The sequence below is a fragment of the Bombina bombina genome, chromosome 3, assembly GCF_027579735.1.
Source record: "Bombina bombina isolate aBomBom1 chromosome 3, aBomBom1.pri, whole genome shotgun sequence".
NCBI lineage: Eukaryota > Metazoa > Chordata > Amphibia > Anura > Bombinatoridae > Bombina > Bombina bombina.
This window is the reverse complement of record NC_069501.1, coordinates 1,215,822,579-1,215,843,508: the sequence shown is the minus strand read 5'-3', so window position 1 is coordinate 1,215,843,508 and position 20,930 is coordinate 1,215,822,579. Positions and strand designations below refer to the sequence as shown.

The following is a 20,930-nucleotide window of genomic DNA, read 5'->3' as shown; positions in this document are numbered from 1 at the left end:
CTCTAATCTACTTTCATTATTTTTTTGTCCACTTTTACTGTAATTACATTTTAAAAATGTGGCTTTCCAATTCCTGTAAAAAGTGGAAGTGCAGTTTATAGACTTAAAGGGACACTGAACCCAATTTTTTTCTTTAGTGATTCAGATAGAGCATGCAATTTTAAGCAACTTGCTAATTTACTCCTATTATCAATTTTTCTTCGTTCTCTTGCTATCTTTATTTGAAAAAGAAGGCATCTAAGCTATTTGTTTATTTCAGGACCATGGACAGTACTTGTTCATTGGTGGATGAATTTATCCACCAATCAGCAAGAACAACCCAGGTTGTTCACCAAAAATGGGCCGGCATCTAAACTTACATTCTTGCATTTAAAATAAAGATACCTAGAGAATGAAGAACATTTGATAATAGGCGTAAATTAGAAAGTTGCTTAAAATTTCATGCTCTATCTGAATCACGAAAGAAAAAAATTGGGTTCAGTGTCCTTTTAACACTGCAATATCCCACTCAGTCATTGTTTGAACACTCCAGTGAACCATTTGTGACCCTAATTGGTCTCAGCAGAAAAAGAAACTTAGGTTACAAGATGGCAGAGCCCTTTGCATTATGGACAATAAAACTCAACACTTATTTTATTTCAGTATATAAACAACTAATGTAATTTGAAATATGCCTGCATATTATGTCCAGATAATCTTTGCATTGAAGAATATATCATAATACCTGGTATTTAGTTTTTAGTGTTTAAAGGGACACTAAATATAATTTTTAAGCATAGTATTAAGGCTAGTCCCTGCCTACCTCTAGTCATGGGTTGCGCCATGTTGAAATCTAGCTTTCACCACATTCCAGTGCTGATGTGTTTGCAGATGTGCAGCAATTCCCCTTCAGATACTAGCTGTGTAAACTAGACCTAGGTTTCATAATGGCAGCACCAATGATTAGATGGAGGTGCACGAAGTGTATTTAGTGTTCCTTTAATGGGATTCTATTGTCAATATTTAAAGGGACACTGAGCTCAATTTTTTTCTTTCGTGATTCAGATAGTGCATGCAATTTTAAGCAACTTTTCTAATTTACTCCTATTATCAAATTTTCTTCATTCTCTTGGTATGTTTATTTGAAAAGCAAGAATGTAAGTTTAGATGCCGGCCCATTTTCGGTGAACAACCTGAGGTTTCCTTGCTGATTGGACAGCACCAATAAACAAGTGCTGTCCATGGTTCTGAACCAAACATTTGCTGGCTCCTTAGCTTAGATGCCTTCTTTTTCAAATAAAGATAGCAAGAGAACAAAAAAATGTTTAGGTTCTGTATCCCTTTAAGCGTGGCTTAAGTTAAAGGGGTTTAGATATACATTTTTAAGAGACATTCCAATTTGCTTCCATTATCAAATTGTGCACAGTCTTTTTATATGCACACTTTATAAAGCAACAGCTACTGAGCATGCGCAAGAATTTAGTATATACGTATATGAGTCTAAGATTGGCTGAAAACTGTCACATGATACAAGGGTCCTGCAAATTGAAATACATTTTGAAATTTGTCCTAAAAAAAACATAATTTATGCTTACCTGATAAATTCCTTTCTTCTGTTGTGTGATCAGTCCACGGGTCATCATTACTTCTGGGATATAACTCCTCCCCAACAGGAAATGCAAGAGGATTCACCCAGCAGAGCTGCATATAGCTCCTCCCCTCTACGTCAGTCCCAGTCATTCGACCAAGAATCAACGAGAAAGGAGTAACCAAGGGTGAAGTGGTGACTGGAGTATAATTTTAAAAAATATTTACCTGCCTTAAAACAGGGCGGGCCGTGGACTGATCACACAACAGAAGAAAGGAATTTATCAGGTAAGCATAAATTATGTTTTCTTCTGTTATGTGTGATCAGTCCACGGGTCATCATTACTTCTGGGATACCAATACCAAAGCAAAAGTACACGGATGACGGGAGGGATAGGCAGGCTCATTATACAGAAGGAACCACTGCCTGAAGAACCTTTCTCCCAAAAATAGCCTCCGAAGAAGCAAAAGTGTCAAATTTGTAAAATTTGGAAAAAGTATGAAGCGAAGACCAAGTTGCAGCCTTGCAAATCTGTTCAACAGAGGCCTCATTCTTAAAGGCCCAAGTGGAAGCCACAGCTCTAGTGGAGTGAGCTGTAATTCTTTCAGGAGGCTGCTGTCCAGCAGTCTCATAGGCTAAACGTATTATGCTACGAAGCCAAAAAGAGAGAGAGGTAGCAGAAGCTTTTTGACCTCTCCTCTGTCCAGAGTAAACGACAAACAAGGAAGAAGTTTGGCGAAAATCTTTAGTTGCCTGCAAGTAGAACTTGAGGGCACGAACTACATCCAGATTGTGTAAAAGACGTTCCTTCTTTGAAGAAGGATTTGGACACAAGGATGGGACAACAATCTCTTGATTGATGTTCCTGTTAGTGACTACCTTAGGTAAGAACCCAGGTTTAGTACGCAGAACTACCTTGTCTGAGTGAAAAATCAGATAAGGGGAATCACAATGTAAGGCTGATAACTCAGAGACTCTTCGAGCCGAGGAAATAGCCATTAAAAACAGAACTTTCCAAGATAACATTTTTATATCAATGGAATGAAGGTGTTCAAACGGAACACCCTGTAAAACGTTAAGAACTAAGTTTAAACTCCATGGTGGAGCAACAGCTTTAAACACAGGTTTGATCCTAGCTAAAGCCTGACAAAAGGACTGGACGTCTGGATTTTCTGACAGACGTCTGTGTAACAAGATGGACAGAGCTGAAATCTGTCCCTTTAATGAACTAGCTGATAAACCCTTTTCTAAACCTTCTTGTAGAAAAGACAATATCCTAGCGATCCTAACCTTACTCCAGGAGTAACCTTTGGATTCGCACCAGTATAGGTATTTCCGCCATATTTTATGGTAAATCCTTCTGGTAACAGGCTTCCTAGCCTGAATCAGGGTATCAATAACCGACTCAGAAAAACCACGTTTTGATAAAATCAAGCGTTCAATTTCCAAGCAGTCAGCTTCAGAGAAGTTAGATTTTGATGTTTGAATGGACCCTGTATCAGAAGGTCCTGTCTTAGAGGTAGAGACCAAGGCGGACAGGATGACATGTCCACTAGATCTGCATACCAAGTCCTGCGTGGCCAAGCAGGTGCTATTAGAATTACTGATGCTCTCTCCTGTTTGATTTTGGCAATCAATCGAGGAAGCAGCGGGAAGGGTGGAAACACATAAGCCATCCTGAAGTTCCAAGGTGCTGTCAAAGCATCTATCAGAACTGCTCCCGGATCCCTGGATCTGGACCCGTAGCGAGGAAGTTTGGCGTTCTGGCGAGACGCCATGAGATCTATCTCTGGTTTGCCCCAACGTCGAAGTATTTGGGCAAAGACCTCCGGATGAAGTTCCCACTCCCCCGGATGAAGAGTCTGGCGACTCAAGAAATCCGCCTCCCAGTTCTCCACTCCCGGGATGTGGATTGCTGACAGGTGGCAAGAGTGAGACTCTGCCCAGCGAATTATCTTTGATACTTCCATCATTGCTAGGGAGCTTCTTGTCCCTCCCTGATGGTTGATGTAAGCTACAGTCGTGATGTTGTCCGACTGAAACCTGATGAACCCCCGAGTTATTAACTGGGGCCAAGCCAGAAGGGCATTGAGAACTGCTCTCAATTCCAGAATGTTTATTGGAAGGAGACTCTCCTCCTGATTCCATAGTCCCTGAGCCTTCAGAGAATTCCAGACAGCGCCCCAACCTAGTAGGCTGGCGTCTGTTGTTACAATTGTCCAGTCTGGCCTGCTGAATGGCATCCCCCTGGACAGGTGTGGCCGATGAAGCCACCATAGAAGAGAATTTCTGGTCTCTTGATTCAAATTCAGAGTAGGGGACAAATCTGAGTAATCCCCATTCCACTGACTTAGCATGCATAATTGCAGCGGTCTGAGGTGTAGGCGTGCAAAAGGTACTATGTCCATTGCCGCTACCATTAAGCCGATCACCTCCATGCATTGAGCTACTGACGGGTGTTGAATGGAATGAAGGACGCGGCATGCATTTTGAAGTTTTGTTAACCTGTCTTCTGTCAGGTAAATCTTCATTTCTACAGAATCTATAAGAGTCCCCAAGAATGGAACTCTTGTGAGAGGAAAGAGAGAACTCTTCTTTTCGTTCACTTTCCATCCATGCGACCTTAGAAATGCCAGAACTAACTCTGTATGAGACTTGGCAGTTTGAAAGCTTGAAGCTTGTATTAGAATGTCGTCTAGGTACGGAGCTACCGAAATCCCTCGCGGTCTTAGTACCGCTAGAAGGGCACCCAGAACCTTTGTGAAGATTCTTGGAGCCGTAGCCAATCCGAATGGAAGAGCTACAAACTGGTAGTGCCTGTCTAAGAAGGCAAACCTTAGATACCGGTGATGATCTTTGTGGATCGGTATGTGAAGGTAAGCATCCTTTAAATCCACTGTGGTCATGTACTGACCCTCTTGGATCATGGGTAAGATTGTTCGAATAGTTTCCATTTTGAACGATGGAACTCTTAGGAATTTGTTTAGAGTCTTTAAATCTAAGATTGGCCTGAAAGTTCCCTCTTTTTTGGGAACCACAAACAGGTTTGAGTAGAACCCTTGTCCTTGTTCCGACCACGGAACCGGATGGATCACTCCCATTGTTAACAGATCTTGTACGCAGCGTAGAAACGCTTCTTTCTTTATCTGGTTTGTTGACAACCTTGACAGATGAAATCTCCCTCTTGGGGGAGATAATTTGAAGTCTAGAAGGTATCCCTGAGATATGATCTCTAGTGCCCAGGGATCCTGAACATCTCTTGCCCAGGCCTGGGCGAAGAGAGAGAGTCTGCCCCCTACTAGATCCGGTCCCGGATCGGGGGCTCTCGGTTCATGCTGTCTTTGGGGCAGCAGCAGGTTTCCTGGCCTGCTTGCTTTTGTTCCAGGACTGGTTAGACTTCCAGCCTTGCCTGTAACGAGCAACAGCTCCTTCCTGTTTTGGTGCAGTGGAGGTTGATGCTGCTCCTGTTTTGAAATTCCGAAAGGGACGAAAATTAGACTGTCTAGCCTTAGCTTTGGCCTTGTCTTGAGGTAGGGCGTGGCCCTTACCTCCCGTAATGTCAGCGATAATTTCTTTCAAACCGGGCCCGAATAAGGACTGCCCCTTGAAAGGTATATTAAGTAATTTGGACTTAGAAGTAACATCAGCTGACCAGGACTTTAGCCACAGTGCCCTGCGTGCCTGTATGGCGAATCCTGAGTTCTTAGCCGTAAGTTTGGTTAAATGTACTACGGCCTCCGAAATGAAAGAATTAGCTAGTTTAAGGACTCTAAGTCTGTCCGTAATGTCGTCTAGCGTAGAGGAACTAAGGTTCTCTTCAAGCGACTCAATCCAAAATGCTGCCGCAGCCGTAATCGGCGCGATACATGCAAGGGGTTGTAATATAAAACCTTGTTGAACAAACATTTTCTTAAGGTAACCCTCTAATTTTTTATCCATTGGATCTGAGAAAGCACAGCTATCCTCCACCGGGATAGTGGTACGCTTAGCTAAAGTAGAAACTGCTCCCTCCACCTTGGGGACCGTTTGCCATAAGTCCCGAGTGGTGGCGTCTATTGGAAACATCTTTCTAAATATTGGAGGGGGTGAGAACGGCACACCGGGTCTATCCCACTCCTTAGTAACAATTTCAGTTAGTCTCTTAGGTATAGGAAAAACGTCAGTACTCGCCGGTACCGCAAAGTATTTATCCAACCTACACAGTTTCTCTGGTATTGCAACAGTGTTACAATCGTTGAGAGCTGCTAAGACCTCCCCTAGTAGTACACGGAGGTTCTCCAATTTAAATTTAAAATTTGAAATATCTGAGTCCAATCTGTTTGGATCAGAACCGTCACCCACAGAATGAAGCTCTCCGTCCTCATGCTCTGCGAGCTGTGACGCAGTATCAGACATGGCCCTAGCATTGTCAGCGCACTCTGTTCTCACCCCAGAGTGATCGCGCTTGCCTCTTAGTTCAGGTAATTTAGACAAAACTTCAGTCATAACAGTAGCCATATCTTGTAATGTTATCTGTAATGGCCGCCCAGATGTACTGGGCGCCAAAATATCACGCACCTCCCTGGCGGGAGATGCAGGTACTGTCGCGTGAGGCGAGTTAGTCGGCATAACTCTCCCCTCGCTGTTTGGTGAAATTTGTTCACATTGTACAGATTGACTTTTATTTAAAGTAGCATCAATACAGTTAGTACATAAATTTCTATTGGGCTCCACCTTGGCATTGGAACAAATGACACAGATATCTTCCTCTGAGTCAGACATGTTTAACACACTAGCAAAAAAAAACTTACAACTTGGTTATAATCTTTTTTAGCAAAAAAAAAACGCACTGTGCCTCAAAGAGGTACTAACGATTAAATGACAGTTGAAATAATGAACTGAAAAACAGTTATTGCATCAAACTTTAAAACAACCCAACTTTTAGCAAAGGTTTGTTCCCATTAGTAAAAAACAACACTAATTAAATTTGTACATAAGAAACCAAAACAACGTTTTTTATACACAGTCACTATAAGAATTCTCACAGCTCTGCTGAGAGAATTTACCTCCCTTCAAAGAAGTTTGAAGACCCCTGAGATCTGTCAGAGATGAACCGGATCATGCAGGAAATATAAAAGTAGCTGACTGGAATTTTTTGATGCGTAGCAAAGAGCGCCAAAAACGGCCCCTCCCTCTCCCACACAGCAGTGAAGAGAAACGAAACTGTCACAATTAAAGCAAAAAACTGCCAAGTGGAAAATAATGCCCAAATATTTATTCACACAGTACCTCAGCAATGTAAACGATTCTACATTCCAGCAAAAACGTTTAACATGAGAATAGTTATTAAAAGGATTAGTGACCTTTAACACAGTAGTTCCGGTGAAATACCATCCCCAGAATACTGAAGTGTATACATACATGTCATTTTAACGGTATGGCAGGCTTTTCTCATCAATTCCATTCAGAAAATAAAAACTGCCACATACCTCAATGCAGATTCATCTGCCCGCTGTCCCCTGATCTGAAGCCTTTACCTCCCTCAGATGGTCGAGAACAGCAATATGATCTTAACGACTCCGGTTAAAATCATAGTAAAAAATCTCTGTCAGATTCTTCCTCAAACTCTGCCAGAGAAGTAATAACACGCTCCGGTGCTATTTTAAAATAACAAACTTTTGATTGAAGTCATAAAAACTAAGTATAATCACCATAGTCCTCTCACACATCCTATCTAGTCGTTGGGTGCAAGAGAATGACTGGGACTGACGTAGAGGGGAGGAGCTATATGCAGCTCTGCTGGGTGAATCCTCTTGCATTTCCTGTTGGGGAGGAGTTATATCCCAGAAGTAATGATGACCCGTGGACTGATCACACATAACAGAAGAAATAAATGCTTATTTAAAATGCAGAGTATGAGCTATTGATTATGCAGTGCTACTGTATTTTTATAGTCCTTTAACCCCTTCATGCCAGGGGCAAGTGTTTAGTAAACACTTGCTTGAAAAGGGAAATCACCCGATCATTGATGCAATCACATAATCGGATCATGGGGGACTGCCCATGATTCTAGGCACGCCCCCAGTCCCATTTCCCATTAAGTAAAAGGAGGATGGTGCAGGATGCCAAATAGGGAAGGATCTTTAATTCCATCCTAACGGCGTTAAAGCTCAGCACTGTGGTTAAACCACTGACTAGGTTTTAATTGATAGAGAAGAGTTCTATAGATATAAATAAGTGATAGTAACGCACATGCACAGCCTCTGTGGCTGCAGAAAGGTTTAATCAGAAAACACAAGATAACATACTGTAAATTAGGGACAGATATGTGACAAGGTAAGGCTTGTGAACCTGTCTTGTGCTCTTTCAAATTTTAGTACTGGAACATTTAAATAGGAATGGGGGGGGGGGGGATAAACAATGACAGTGTATTGCAAAGCTATTTTGCGGCGCATTTTATATTTCAATCCCAATTTGCTTACTGCCCCTTCAATGCCTCAATGTAAATAATGTTTGTATGACTTGAATTAAAGTTCAGGATACTTAGTAGCACCAAACTCAACTTCATAGTTTGTTGTAACAATGCAAAAACGGCTTTGTTTTTTAATTAGCGCACCATTTCGATTTTGACGATGCATTATAAGAAGACGATTAATTTATCTGTGGCTTATAATTATAAGATTTATAGCACTGCAGAAATGTCCTAGTGCACATTAACTATCAGACAGATAAACTAGGCATCATTAAATGTGAGCTCATAGTCTCAAAGTTTTTTTTAAATGGTAAAATATTAATAGAAACGTTTCTGCCCACTACTCCATTATTTCTTAGCTTAAAAAGCAAGTATTTTTTTTGAAATAAGGAGCCAGTTCACTAAAATCTGGAGAGCTATCTCATAATTAGTTACATAGGATAATTTAATCACCCCTGTTCTGCTGAATAAACTGCCTTACACAGACAGTTTCATTAAAGGGACAGTCTACACCACAATTGTTATTGTTTAAATAGATAGATTATACCTTTGCTACCCATTCCCCAGCTTTGCACAACAAACATTGTTATATTAATATACTTTATAGCATTTATTCCTCTAAATTTCTGGCTGTTTCTAAGCCACTGCAGACAGCCTCTAACAACATGCTTTTTTATTAGCTTTTCACAACAGGAGACTGCTAATTCATGTGTGCCTTATAGATTGCATTGTGCTCTCTCATGTGGAGTTGTGCAGGACACTGCATTAATTGGCTAAAATGCAAGTCAATAGATAATAAATAAATAGCCTTGAGATAAGGGGGCAGTCTGCAGAGGCTTAGATACAAGGCAATCACAGAGGTAAAAAGTATATTAATAAAACCATGTTGGCTGTGCATAACTGGGGAATGGGTATCAAGGGATTATCTATCTTTTTAAACAATTTTAGACTGTCCCTTTAAATTCTGTAATGGTACCTGCAGCTTATTTGTGCAAGCAAGTTACAGAAATGAAATGTGTTTTTGCTTTTTCTCTTGAATTACTTATACTATTCTGATTACAGCGAGTATTTTACAGAACAGTATTTCTGAACTAATGCAGAGTAAAAAGGTATTTTCAGTTAGAAACCTATCGTTTATGTCAGACATAAATAACGGCATAAGTGAAACCTTCTGAATACAAAATCTGTGTTCAATGCCGTCTATCAGTTGTCATTAAAATGAAAACAGTCACAGATGGAAAAATCTGACCCTGCACGTTTGTAGTCAATTTAATATTGGCAGAATTACATTTATAGCTGCTATTCCTTTAGGAATTTGTCAATAATTTATGTCGACATGCTTTTAGATTTGACTTAAAACAAAAACATTTTCTACTTCAACTAAAGCATAATAATCTTCAATGGTAAGAATTTATGGTGATGTAGTGTGTATTAGTTTTCCATTTTGTAGAAAAGGTTGGGAAAGCATTTGCCGTTTGCATTAATACTTACTAAGTGGCTATTTTAAGACAGAAAGTAAAAATAAAATGTTCAGCAACTTATCTACTTACTCATAAAAGGTTGTCCATCCATTTTCATCACTCTTGGTTGCAAGTAGACCTGAATTTCCGTGATACGTCATCATGGCCAATTCGTGTCCTTGAGCTGACACACTCTTAAGGGCACTGTTTGTACCTATAGTCAACCAATAGACTTGACCATCAGGGACCACTAACCAAAGTGGCATTCCAGTTGAATCTCTCCTTATATTTAATGTATTCCCATTGTTATCGGTGATGAGGGTCAGGTCTCCTTCACCAGTATATGTGAAGTTGAAGAGATAATCTCCGGTAATAAGGCTTTGAGTGTAAACGTGTCTCCCAGTAGTGTCGAAAAGGTACAACTCCTGGTCAACCGGAGAAGAAACCTCGTACAAGTTTTGACTATTAAGGAATGGCTTGTTTGTGCGGATAAATCGTATCCTAATATTTCCAAGATCTGCCACATAAAGCTCACCATCAGCGCAGACTGCAAGAGATGAGGGAGCATTTAGTTTGGCATCTTTTGCGTAGCCATCATCTCCAGAAAAACACTCACAGTTGGCTTCATTCTTGCAATCGCAACCACTTGGTGCTCCAGCGACCAATGAAATTTCCCCATTGGTGGTGACCTGTCTGATTCTGTTGATCTTTTTCTCATCTGTTTCAGAGATGTACAAAATGCCATTATGAGATACAGCCAGCGCTGTAGCTGCTTCCAAGGTTGCATGAACAGCCACTTTGCTTAGCAGAAAATGGTCAATCCCTGGTACCTGGCAGTGCATTGGTCTTCCTGCAACAATGCGCACCTGGTGATTTTCAGAAATCTGAAGCACAACATTATTATCCAGGACATAAAGTGAGTTATCCAATGGATTGACAGCTAAGTCTGTTGGCCATTCTAAACGAACCTAAAAAATACATAAAAATATTTTGAGACAATACCTAATAAATTATTATTAAAACAATTAACTGAAATATGAATCCCTTTATTAAAGACAATTAGTTAATGATATTTTTGTATCTTTATTTTGTTTACTCATTAAAAAAAGTTTTAAAGGCTTTCAGATTTGGACTGATCACTTTGTATAAGGCTCTATTTTAAAGAATAAATTCTCACTATATGTATTAAGCCAGCAGAGGGGTTCTTCCATGGAATGTGTAAGATCAGGAATTTAGTGAAACGACTGCATGTCTATGCATACGTCTTGCTAGTCTATACCGTCCTTTGTACTTAGACGCCATTACCCAGCACTGCGTCCTGTTGGCCCATACCTGCCACTGTATCTGCCGCCCATTCCCTGCTCATACGTCTTGCTAGCCTATACCTGCAAAGTTTATACACAGTTCTAGACTAGTGTCCTCATCATGGGTAACATATTGTCATGTGCTTAGGGTTGTCAGCTGGTCTTCATAAAAATATAATAATAATAAAATTATGGTGTCCTGACACAGGGGGTAACACTCAACCATAGGCACCATTCTTAATCTGCCATTTATATTTTTCACGATTGAGCAGTGATTTTATACCCCTGGGTGCCAGTACCAAAAATCAATTATTGTACCCATTTTAACTGCCAGTAACACACACAGCAGTATTTTGACCACTTTGAATGCCAGCTGCATACATTGAGCAATGTTTTTACACCAGCATGGTTCCCAGTACAAAAAAAACACAGAGCAGTGATAGCACCCCGTAGCTACACTGCCAGAAAGACAGTATGGGGATTGTGTTCTACTATGTATGGCTACCAGTAACATATCAAGTACTACATGTGCAATGTTGCTTCTTTTTGGGACATATTTGTAATGTAAATCAGCCTTTAAAATGTAGCTTCCACTTAGGGGACTTTACATGTTCAGTATTTTTATATATATTTTACTGGACAGTCTGTTGAAATACCGGACACTTGGTTACCCTACCTGTGCTGTGTAAGAGGAAGCTAATGGAAATTGTGTTCAACAGTAAATGCTGCACAAATGTAACATCAGATGGGTAAAAACAAAATCACAAAAAAAAATTCTAATTTTTTTTTTTTAAATCCTTGTAATATTAAAATGTTTAATATTTTTATATATATTTTACTGGACAATCTGAGGAAATACCGGACACTTGGTTACCCTACCTGTGCTGTGTAAGAGGAAGCTAATGGAAATTGTGTTCAACAGTAAATGCTGCACAAATGTAACATCAGATGGGTAAAAAAAAAATCACAAAATTTTTTTCAAATTTTTTTTTTTTTAAATCCTTGTAATATTAAAATGTTCAATATTTTTATATATATTTTACTGGACAATCTGAGGAAATACCGGACACTTGGTTACCCTACCTATGCTGTGTAAGAGGAAGCTAATGGAAATTGTGTTCAACAGTAAATGCTGCACAAATGTAACATCAGATGGGTAAAAACAAAAAAAATCACAAAATGTTTTTCTAATTTTTTTTTTTTAAATCCTTGTAATATTAAAATGTTCAAATGCATATCCAAGAGAGATATCCATTAACTCTTTGTCTTCCGAAGTGGTAAAGAGACATGAAAACCAACATTTTCCTTTCATTATTCAGACAGAGAATACAATTTTAAAAAAGATTTTTTAACTGACTTCTATTATCAAATTTGCTTTGTTCTTATGTAATTCTTTGTTGAAGAGCTATCTAGATAGGTAGCGTGCACACGCCTGAAGCACTACATGACAGGAAATACAGGAAATAGCGCTGCCATCTAGTACTGCATAGACGTGCACACTGAAATTACGTTCCTGCTTTTCAACAAAGGACGACAAGAAAACAAAGAAAATTTGATAATAGAAGTACATTGAAAAGTTGTTTCAAATTGTATGTTCCATTTGAATAATGAAAGGAAAGAAAAATCCCTTTAATATTGTTCCCATTTACAGCGTGTGCTTATCAGCAACCAATGTCACAGATACCGGTGACTTCCCTTGATGTAGCTAGTTAGCCTATGAGTCAGGACACACACTGGTTACAACTTGTCTATATTCCATGCATTGTCTGGAATCATTCACTTAGGGCTCCCAGCTAACCCTCCCCTCCCCTGAACAAGCGCATTACCGTGTGCGGTTTCTTGTTTAATAATGCATGCTTCCATACCTTGCAATAATCTTCCAAGCTCAGCTTACGCTGTTAGAATCAAGAACACAGCTCACTCAGAACTGACAAGGGAATTTTCAATTTTTTAAACCCCATTTCTTGTCATCACTGGCAGTTAAATATTTCATAACCTTTGGACCTTTACAGCCTTAGAGACCAGAATGTAGAACCTTTTTAGCTATAGCAGAAGAGATCTTTTTTATGTTTACTATATTAAACATGTTTATTTCACCAAAGTCAGTTTGTGCACATAATAATGTTATATATTCAAGATTTAGAATAACTTACACCATTTGTTTAACCCATTGAATGACATAATGATGTGTTACAACCTATATAAAATGATATATTATAAAAATGCTCTGATATAAAGGGATATTAAATAGTAAATAAACGCTAGGTATAATGATGTATCAAATGCAAGGATTAGCCTGAAAATAATAAATAGATGTATTTTTAAAATGACTTTAGTTTTTAAATACTGGAGATATAAGAGTAAAGGTTTAGTTTCAATAAAGTACTTTAGTTTCTAAGGTTAACACCATACTAGAACATATGTTTTCCCTTTATCTGTCTCTTCTGCTGAGGACAATTAGCGACTGATATAAAACAGCCAATAAAAGATTGAGCGATCAAGGCTAACGTATATTACATAGCAGATTGTTTTAGCAAAAGATTGTAAGAACTCAAATGGTTGACCTCTATATGCAATATGATTAAAGGGACATTGCAGTCAAAACTTGAATCCACATGGATGCATTTTAGTTTTGAAAAGAAGCATTTTTGTAATATGATGTATTAGCAAAAATCCTTCTAATGAAAGCTATAGCTGTTTTAAAAGTGTATTTAAGTATGCACAAGCACAGAACTTTGTTAATTGAAGCTGCTGTATTTTTCAAAAACTAAACCTAGATATGATCATATGCTAATTTATTAGCCCTTGAAGGCTGCATCTTATCTCAGTGCATTTTGAAAGTTTTTCCCAGCAAGACAGTGCTAGTTACTGATTGGCTGAAATGCAAGTCTGAGATAAGGGGGCAGTCTGCAGAGGTTTAATTACAAGCTAATCTCAGAGGTAAAAAATATATTAATACAGCCGTTAGAATTATGCAGAATTGGGGAATAGGTAATAAAGGGATTATCTATTATTTTAAAACAATAAAAAATTCTGGAGTAGACTGTCCCTTTAAATTTTGACTGGAATGTCCCTTTAAGACCTATAATTAGAGCACACAGATCACCCCATATGGTTCCTCATCACATTTTATAGAGGCCTGGGTTGTTGTAAAACTTTTTGCATGTTTTCTGCACTAAAAATTTGTAAAATTGCTAACATGCCCTATATTAAACACAGTAGCACAATAAAAAAGAAAATGCTGAGTTTCTGCCGCAGATGAAAAGGCCTTAAATCAAATATTTCATGGGCAAAATGTATCTGCATTATAATGAGCAAAACAAATGAAAACTTGTTTTGATCTCTTGCTCTTAAAAGCTCAGCAAGAGATCAACTGAAACTAATTTGCATTCTGATACAAACCAAATCCTCTTATTTTCCTGCTGTTGCAAATTTTAGGAGAGCGGCACCCAACCAATACAAACTAATCTGATACAGTCCCTGGAACTGTCACATTACCCAGTCATGAACAGAAAGATTAGACTCTGTCGCCAATGAAATGCAATAAGCAGACATGGTCGCCTGAGGAACGTTGCTCGGTACCTGAGAGATGTCCATGACGGAATCGCAACTGAGGGGTCGCGCTGAGGTCAGGTCATTGGAGCCCAGTAGGGTTGAGATGATACCGTTCTGGTCAATCCGCCGGATCATAGTGCCATCAACAAAATATATCAGTCCGAACTTGTCCACTGTGATTCCTGTTAAAGAAATATTGTAAATCCAATCAAGTCTTTTCTGTATAACTGACTCTTAAAGATTATTAACTACAGAAAAACTGCATATTCAATAAGTGCATAAAAACTGTGAAATAGCACTTACAAATTTTAAAATTGACTTCAATTTGCCAGCCCCCTGTATCATGTGACAGCCATCTGCCAATCAAAGACTCATACACGTAAACACTGTGAACTTTTGCACATGCTCAGTAATAGCTGGTGCCTCAGAAAGTGTGCATATAAAAAAAACCTTTCCAATTTGTTTTTATCATCCAATTTAGTTCTCTTGGTATTCTTTGTTCAGAGCTAAACCTAGGTAGGCTCATGTGCTAATTTCTAAGGTTGAAGGCTGCCTCTTCTCTCACTGCATTTTGACAGTTTCTCACAGCTAGACAGCATTAGTTCATGTGTTTCATATAAATAACATTATGCTCACTCCCCTGGAGTTATTTATGAGTCAGCACTGATTGGCTAAAATGCAAGTCTGTCAAATAAACTGAGATAAGGGGGTAGTCTGCAGAGGCTTAGATACAAGGTTATCACAGAGGTAATAAGTGTATTAATATAACTGTGCTGGTTATGCAAAACTGGGGAATGGGTAATAACGGGATTATCTATCTTTTTAATCAATACAAATTCTGGAGTAGACTGTCCCTTTAAATATTGTTTGTTGTAATAGGCAAACTCCATCCACCCCTTGACTAATTTCGAGGAGCCAATCTGGGCTTGAGTCTGCAGCTGACAGGGCTAGCTAGCCACAGTCACTCTGATAGTATAAAGTGCATTGTTTTGCAGCTCTTTTCTGTTAAAGTCAATTAAGGAGAATATGTAGCAGGGTTAGCCTTGAGTAATCTGGAGTGTGATTTTTCAGTTCTGAGAACTTGAAACGCCTGAGAACTTGAAACGCCACCATTTTCAGAGCTAAATTACATAAGATGGGGGCAAAATAAATTATAGTGTGTATTGCAAAGTTGTGTTACTATGTATAACTAAACCTTTTATTTTTAAATCTCAGTGTTTATTGCCCTTTTAACTCGTGTTGTGTATAGAAGTTTGGCTTGGAAACATGTCCATATCATACCTTGGATATTTTTCAAGTCTTCAGATTGCTAATATTTTCATTAAATAAAAATGTCTCTCTAACACATTTGTTACTTTAGTGTTCCTTTAATAATCAATGAGTATATAACAATCCACAGAAGACAAATGGCGCTGCCCTGCGTACCCACAAATCCCCACTGCAAAGCTGGTGTACGTGCTCACTCTATATCCTGACACTAGCTCATTTCACAGCACGCTGCCAGGGAAGATTACTAGCGCACAGACAGGACAGCTTCAGAACTAGAGCTGGCAACAAAGGTCACAGAATCACCTCCTGTTTTATAAATGTGGTAAAAATACTGTTACTTGCTATGTCAAGAAAAATAAGTTGTCAGATGAGATCTAGTGAATTTGGTGTGGCATGCTAAGCAGTACACACGTGCACAGCATCTTCGTATCTTGGCTTAAAAGGACACGGTACTCACAAATGTTTCTACCATTAATATATATATATATATATATATATATATATATATATATATATATATATATATATATATATATACACCACAGTATATATACGCAACATACACATAAGCCTATATATATATATATATAGTGTATATATAAGCAACATACACATAAGCCTATATATATATATAAATATATATATACATACATACACACATATGAAAGAGATGGCTCAAATAAAACGTAAATATGCATGAGATACTTATCTCAGTCAAAACAAATGTTATGTATAACAATTTTACAGAAAATATAAACATTATACAAGAATAAATATATAAAAAATGTAATTAAAGAATATGCTCAGTCCCCATTTTGGTTGATAAAACAGCAAAGCAGGGAGCATGATGATAAACTCTCCCCTTTGTGAAAACAGATCCGGAATGTTAGTGATATTTTAGATGGAGTTTAATTCATCAGTTGTAATAAAGATGCGCTATAACTTACTTTTTAATATAGATCTGAAATGCATTCCGCCACCCACTTCAAAAGTCAATTTTTATGTGAGCTAACAGTTTGAATTGTTCTTCAATCAGTGCTCTAGCTACAACAAAAGGCGCCATATGGGGAGAGTGCTGATTGGAGAACAGTTCAAACCGTTAGCTCCCAGAAAAATTTACTTTTGAAGTGGGCGGCGGTGCGCGGGGTATTTGAATTTCATATCTATATTAAAAAGTAAGTTATAGCACATCTTTATTACAACTAACGAATTAAACTATATCTAAAATATCACCAACATTACAGATCTGTTTTTAAAAAGGGGAGAGATTACCATCACTTTAAATAGGAAGGATACAAAATATTTCATTGTATCACCTGTATGTCAATACCCAATCTGTAGGGAACAGTTTTAACTTGCTTGAAATGTGTAAATATGCACAGAAGTCTTTTTTATTGAATTACATAGAATTTTGATGCAAATTTTATATTTATGATGCACTCTAGCTGTCAAATCAAATACACGGTTGCTGACTCTGTGCTACAAATCATGTAAGTTGCATATTCAATGAGAATGTTTACTTGCAAATGTCTCTGCTGCTTGGGAAACAAATTAGTTTTTGCGATACCCAATTTTTCATGCTCTGAGTTTTAATACATATGCATACAGGGTTAAATTAAAGGGACCATGAAGTCAAAATTAAATTTTCATGAATCAGATATAGAATTCAATTTTAAACAACTTTCTTATTTACTTCTCTGTTACAGAATTTGCTTTTTGGCCTCTCAGGGGAGTCTGGAACAAAGCACATTAAAAAAACAAAAGTTCTTTGCCACCCCTTTAAGCCAAATGGACGTAGTTACTATGTCACACAGTCCTTTGCTCAGTGTATGGAGAAGCCATGCATGTCTGCTAATTCTAAACAAAGGGGATCCCAGAAAAGCTTGAACAACAATTTGTCTTATGACTGCAGTAGTTGTGTATAAATAAATTCAATTAGAAACCCTGTTAACATTTTTTTTTTAATTATAGTATTTGGCAGTCAAATAGTGGCATCAAATACCTTGGGTTGTTTAATATATATATATATATATATATATATATATATATATATATATATATATATATATATATATATATATATATATATATATATATATATATATATTTCCATTAGTAAATGAAAAAAAAACAACCTATTTAAACAAACTGATAGCAAAAATGCTAAAAATTGTCCGGTACATTGGAGACGTTTTCTCTGAAATTTCCAGTAGTGAAGGGGATAAGGCAACAGTGTGCTGTTAAAAAGATTCTCCTTAATGTGTTTCCAATTACTTGTTATACCAGCTGCAGAGTTTAAAATATATGGGAAAGTATTCCTTTAAGTATATTTTTGTTTATGAAATAGCTATTTCTGCTAACTGAAACCCCAATCAAGTACAGGGCCAGGTTACAATTGCAGCACTATTTGGTGCATTTCTCAAGTGCAGACACCGCCAGAAGTAAACTTTTAATGCGCGCAGGTTAGCGCACCAATTTCAAGTTTTAAAGTAAATAGTTTGCGTGCTAACTTCAGGACTCCGGATATCGTGCCCACCCTAACTTCTCCCCATATACTTAAATGGAGTGCGTTATATAAAAAACTAACATTTCTTGCTAATGTGCTAACCCGACAGCGTTTCACCAAGTGTGCTCAACCTGACATGAGTTATGAATACTTTACATTCCAATGTTCTTCACATAGTATAAAATGATCCTTTTTATTTTTAAATATATATTTCTATAAATATATCAGAATCCAATCCTCGGTCAGAAATTGCACGAGCTTGCAATTTCTGACCGAGGATTGGATTATGATTTGCTGATCATTTGAAGAAGAAGGTAGCTACGTAACGGTGGGGGGAGTTCGGCTGCCATATTTACCTGGTATTAGAGAAGTTATCGACGGTGATTAGTACAAGAAGCAAGGCGGCAAGACAGAAGGGGTATAGTGCAGGCGTATCTTCGCTTTTTATTTTTCAATATCAAATAATGTTACTGCAAGTGTTGACTGTCCCTTTAAGGCAAGTTATGCTGACTCATAAATAACTCCACCGGAGTGAGCACGTTATCTATAGGGCACACATGAACTTGCACCCTCTAACCGTAAAAAAAACTGTCAATGCATTCAGATAAGAGGTGGCCTTCAAGGGCTTCGAAATTAGCATGTGAGCCTACCTAGGTTTAGCTTTCAACTAAGAATACCAAGAGAACAAAGCAAATTTGATGATAAAAGTACATTGGAAAGTTGTTTACATTTACATGCCCTATCTGAATCATGAAAGTTTAATTTGGACTTTACTGTCCCTTTAAATGTTTAATTTTGTAACCAGAACGCATGTCTAGAAATGTTCAATATAGGTGGGGATATAATGGGCAAAATCAGCTATTTCAAAAGAGAAAATAAAAGTAAAGGATATATTTGTAAACAATTTAATACGCTCCTGTAGGTAAAATGGACATTAAAGAGGAGAAAATATTAGAGTACACTGTCCCTTTAAGGGGTGTGTCTCTCACATATTTTGATGACTGAACAGCCTCTAAGAATCTCATAGAAATATCCAACACATTTTAGCAAAGTGCTCAGGAATCAGCAGGAGGTTTTGAGAAACACTATGGGTTTTTTTTCTCTCTCATAAATAATTCCTTCGGATCCTAGGCATTGGTATGAGACATGCTACCCGCACAAAGATTTATGTAAAACGCACTCTCTCTTCATATGATTCATATATAAGGATCCCAAAGACAGTGAGTGTCTAAATCAGAGTCTCATTCTGCAAGAATTTAACCCATGATCGCCAGGTTTAGGCTGAGGAATAGTTATCAAAGCAGAAATCCAATTATCAGAGTACGTTCAGGAGTAATTTGCAGAAAATCAATCATTAAAAAGAAAACAACTTTATAATGTTCATTCATTATTTATTTTGCTTGGTTTTGCTGTAAGATACCTTTGAAAATTGTGCTTGACTATGCTCCCTAGACATTGGTGATCAAATTCTGTACTTGCAAATTGACTGAACCAGCTACATACTACAAAAGGACTGCTTACACGTAATTGGCCACTATCAAGTTAAGATCAATATCCTCACCAGGACTTTCATTTAGCTTATTAGAGCTTTTCTTTTTGTTAACACATAGTGCAGCGTTTTGAAAACATTAAACATTTATTCTGTATGTAGATTTCTTGCTGCTATATACAATATTCTATACTATATCATCGTAACCAGAATCTTTCTTGTACTGCCTGACTCACTAGCTACCCCAAACCTTATGTCTCTGCACCCTTAACCTGTAGACTGTGAGCTCTTCAGAGCACGGCCCTCTTCCTCCTGTAGATTTGTTTAGTATCTTATCACAAATCCTTGTCATTGTATACTGTACCCAGCGCTACGGATTCTTAAGGCTATATACAAATAAATAATAATAATATAAATACTATAATAAGTTGCAGTTTGTCTGACTCTGATACATGCTATACATATATATATATATAGTTTAAAACAGCAAAGGAGATAATTTACGTCATTTTTTCTGAACCACGTTCCCCCAACAGGCCAGGTTTTAACTATAGCTGAACCGGTGCACAGGTTAAATAAACTGATGGGTGACAGTAGGTTAGTAACCATGGTTACTGATCAGCTGATTACTTCACCTGTGCACTGGTTCAGCTATAATAAAAACCTGGCCTGTTGGGGGTATTTGAGGACCACGGTTGAGAAACACTGATTTACGTCACACGTCCAATTGATAACATGAAAACAGAACTAGTAAACACATAAGGGTTTTCAGGGGCGCATCCACCAACTTCTCTAAATTTGGAAAACTCTGAAAATGTTACTAGCAAAATGCTTTCTACTAGGGCTGCACGATTAATCGCGGATGCGGTTTTAAACAGTGATTAATCGCAGCGGTTTTAAAACCGCGAGAGTACGCAATTTAAAAAAAAAATCTTCAGATCATCATGAAAACGGAGGCAGAGAGGGAGGATGAGAGGCGGACCAGTGTGCGGTCGTGGGCGGATCTGAGAATGCCCGCAAAATGGCCATTTTGGAAGAGATTGAAGAGTGTGTGGGAGTCATCTGGGAGTGTTGTGGCGGTGGTCAAGCGGTGGGACAGCTCAAAGTTGTGAGCAATAAAGTGAATATTGTAAAAAATCTTTAAAGGAACATGAAACCCACTTTTTTATTTTATGATTTAGAAAGAGCATGTAATTTTAAACAACTTTATAATTTACTTCTATTATCTAATTTGCTTCATTCTCTTGTTATACTTTGCTTAAAAAGCATATCTAGATAGGCTCAGTAGCTGCTGATTGGTTGCTGCCCATAGATGCCTCGTGTGATTGG

At 37.9% G+C, this 20,930-nt stretch overlaps 1 protein-coding gene across 3 annotated transcripts in view; it reads right to left on the bottom strand.

Annotated features, from left to right (window-relative positions):
- Positions 1-20,930, bottom strand: part of TENM4 (teneurin transmembrane protein 4) — a 953,133-nt gene that overhangs the window by 34,559 nt on the left and 897,644 nt on the right. For all 3 annotated transcript variants that reach the window (XM_053708674.1, XM_053708672.1, XM_053708673.1), the window contains 2 exons: positions 14,365-14,519; positions 9,569-10,446 (listed from right to left, as the gene is read on the bottom strand). In XM_053708674.1, the coding sequence (XP_053564649.1) occupies positions 9,569-10,446; positions 14,365-14,519 (1,033 nt within the window). The remainder of the gene's footprint in view (positions 1-9,568; positions 10,447-14,364; positions 14,520-20,930) is intronic.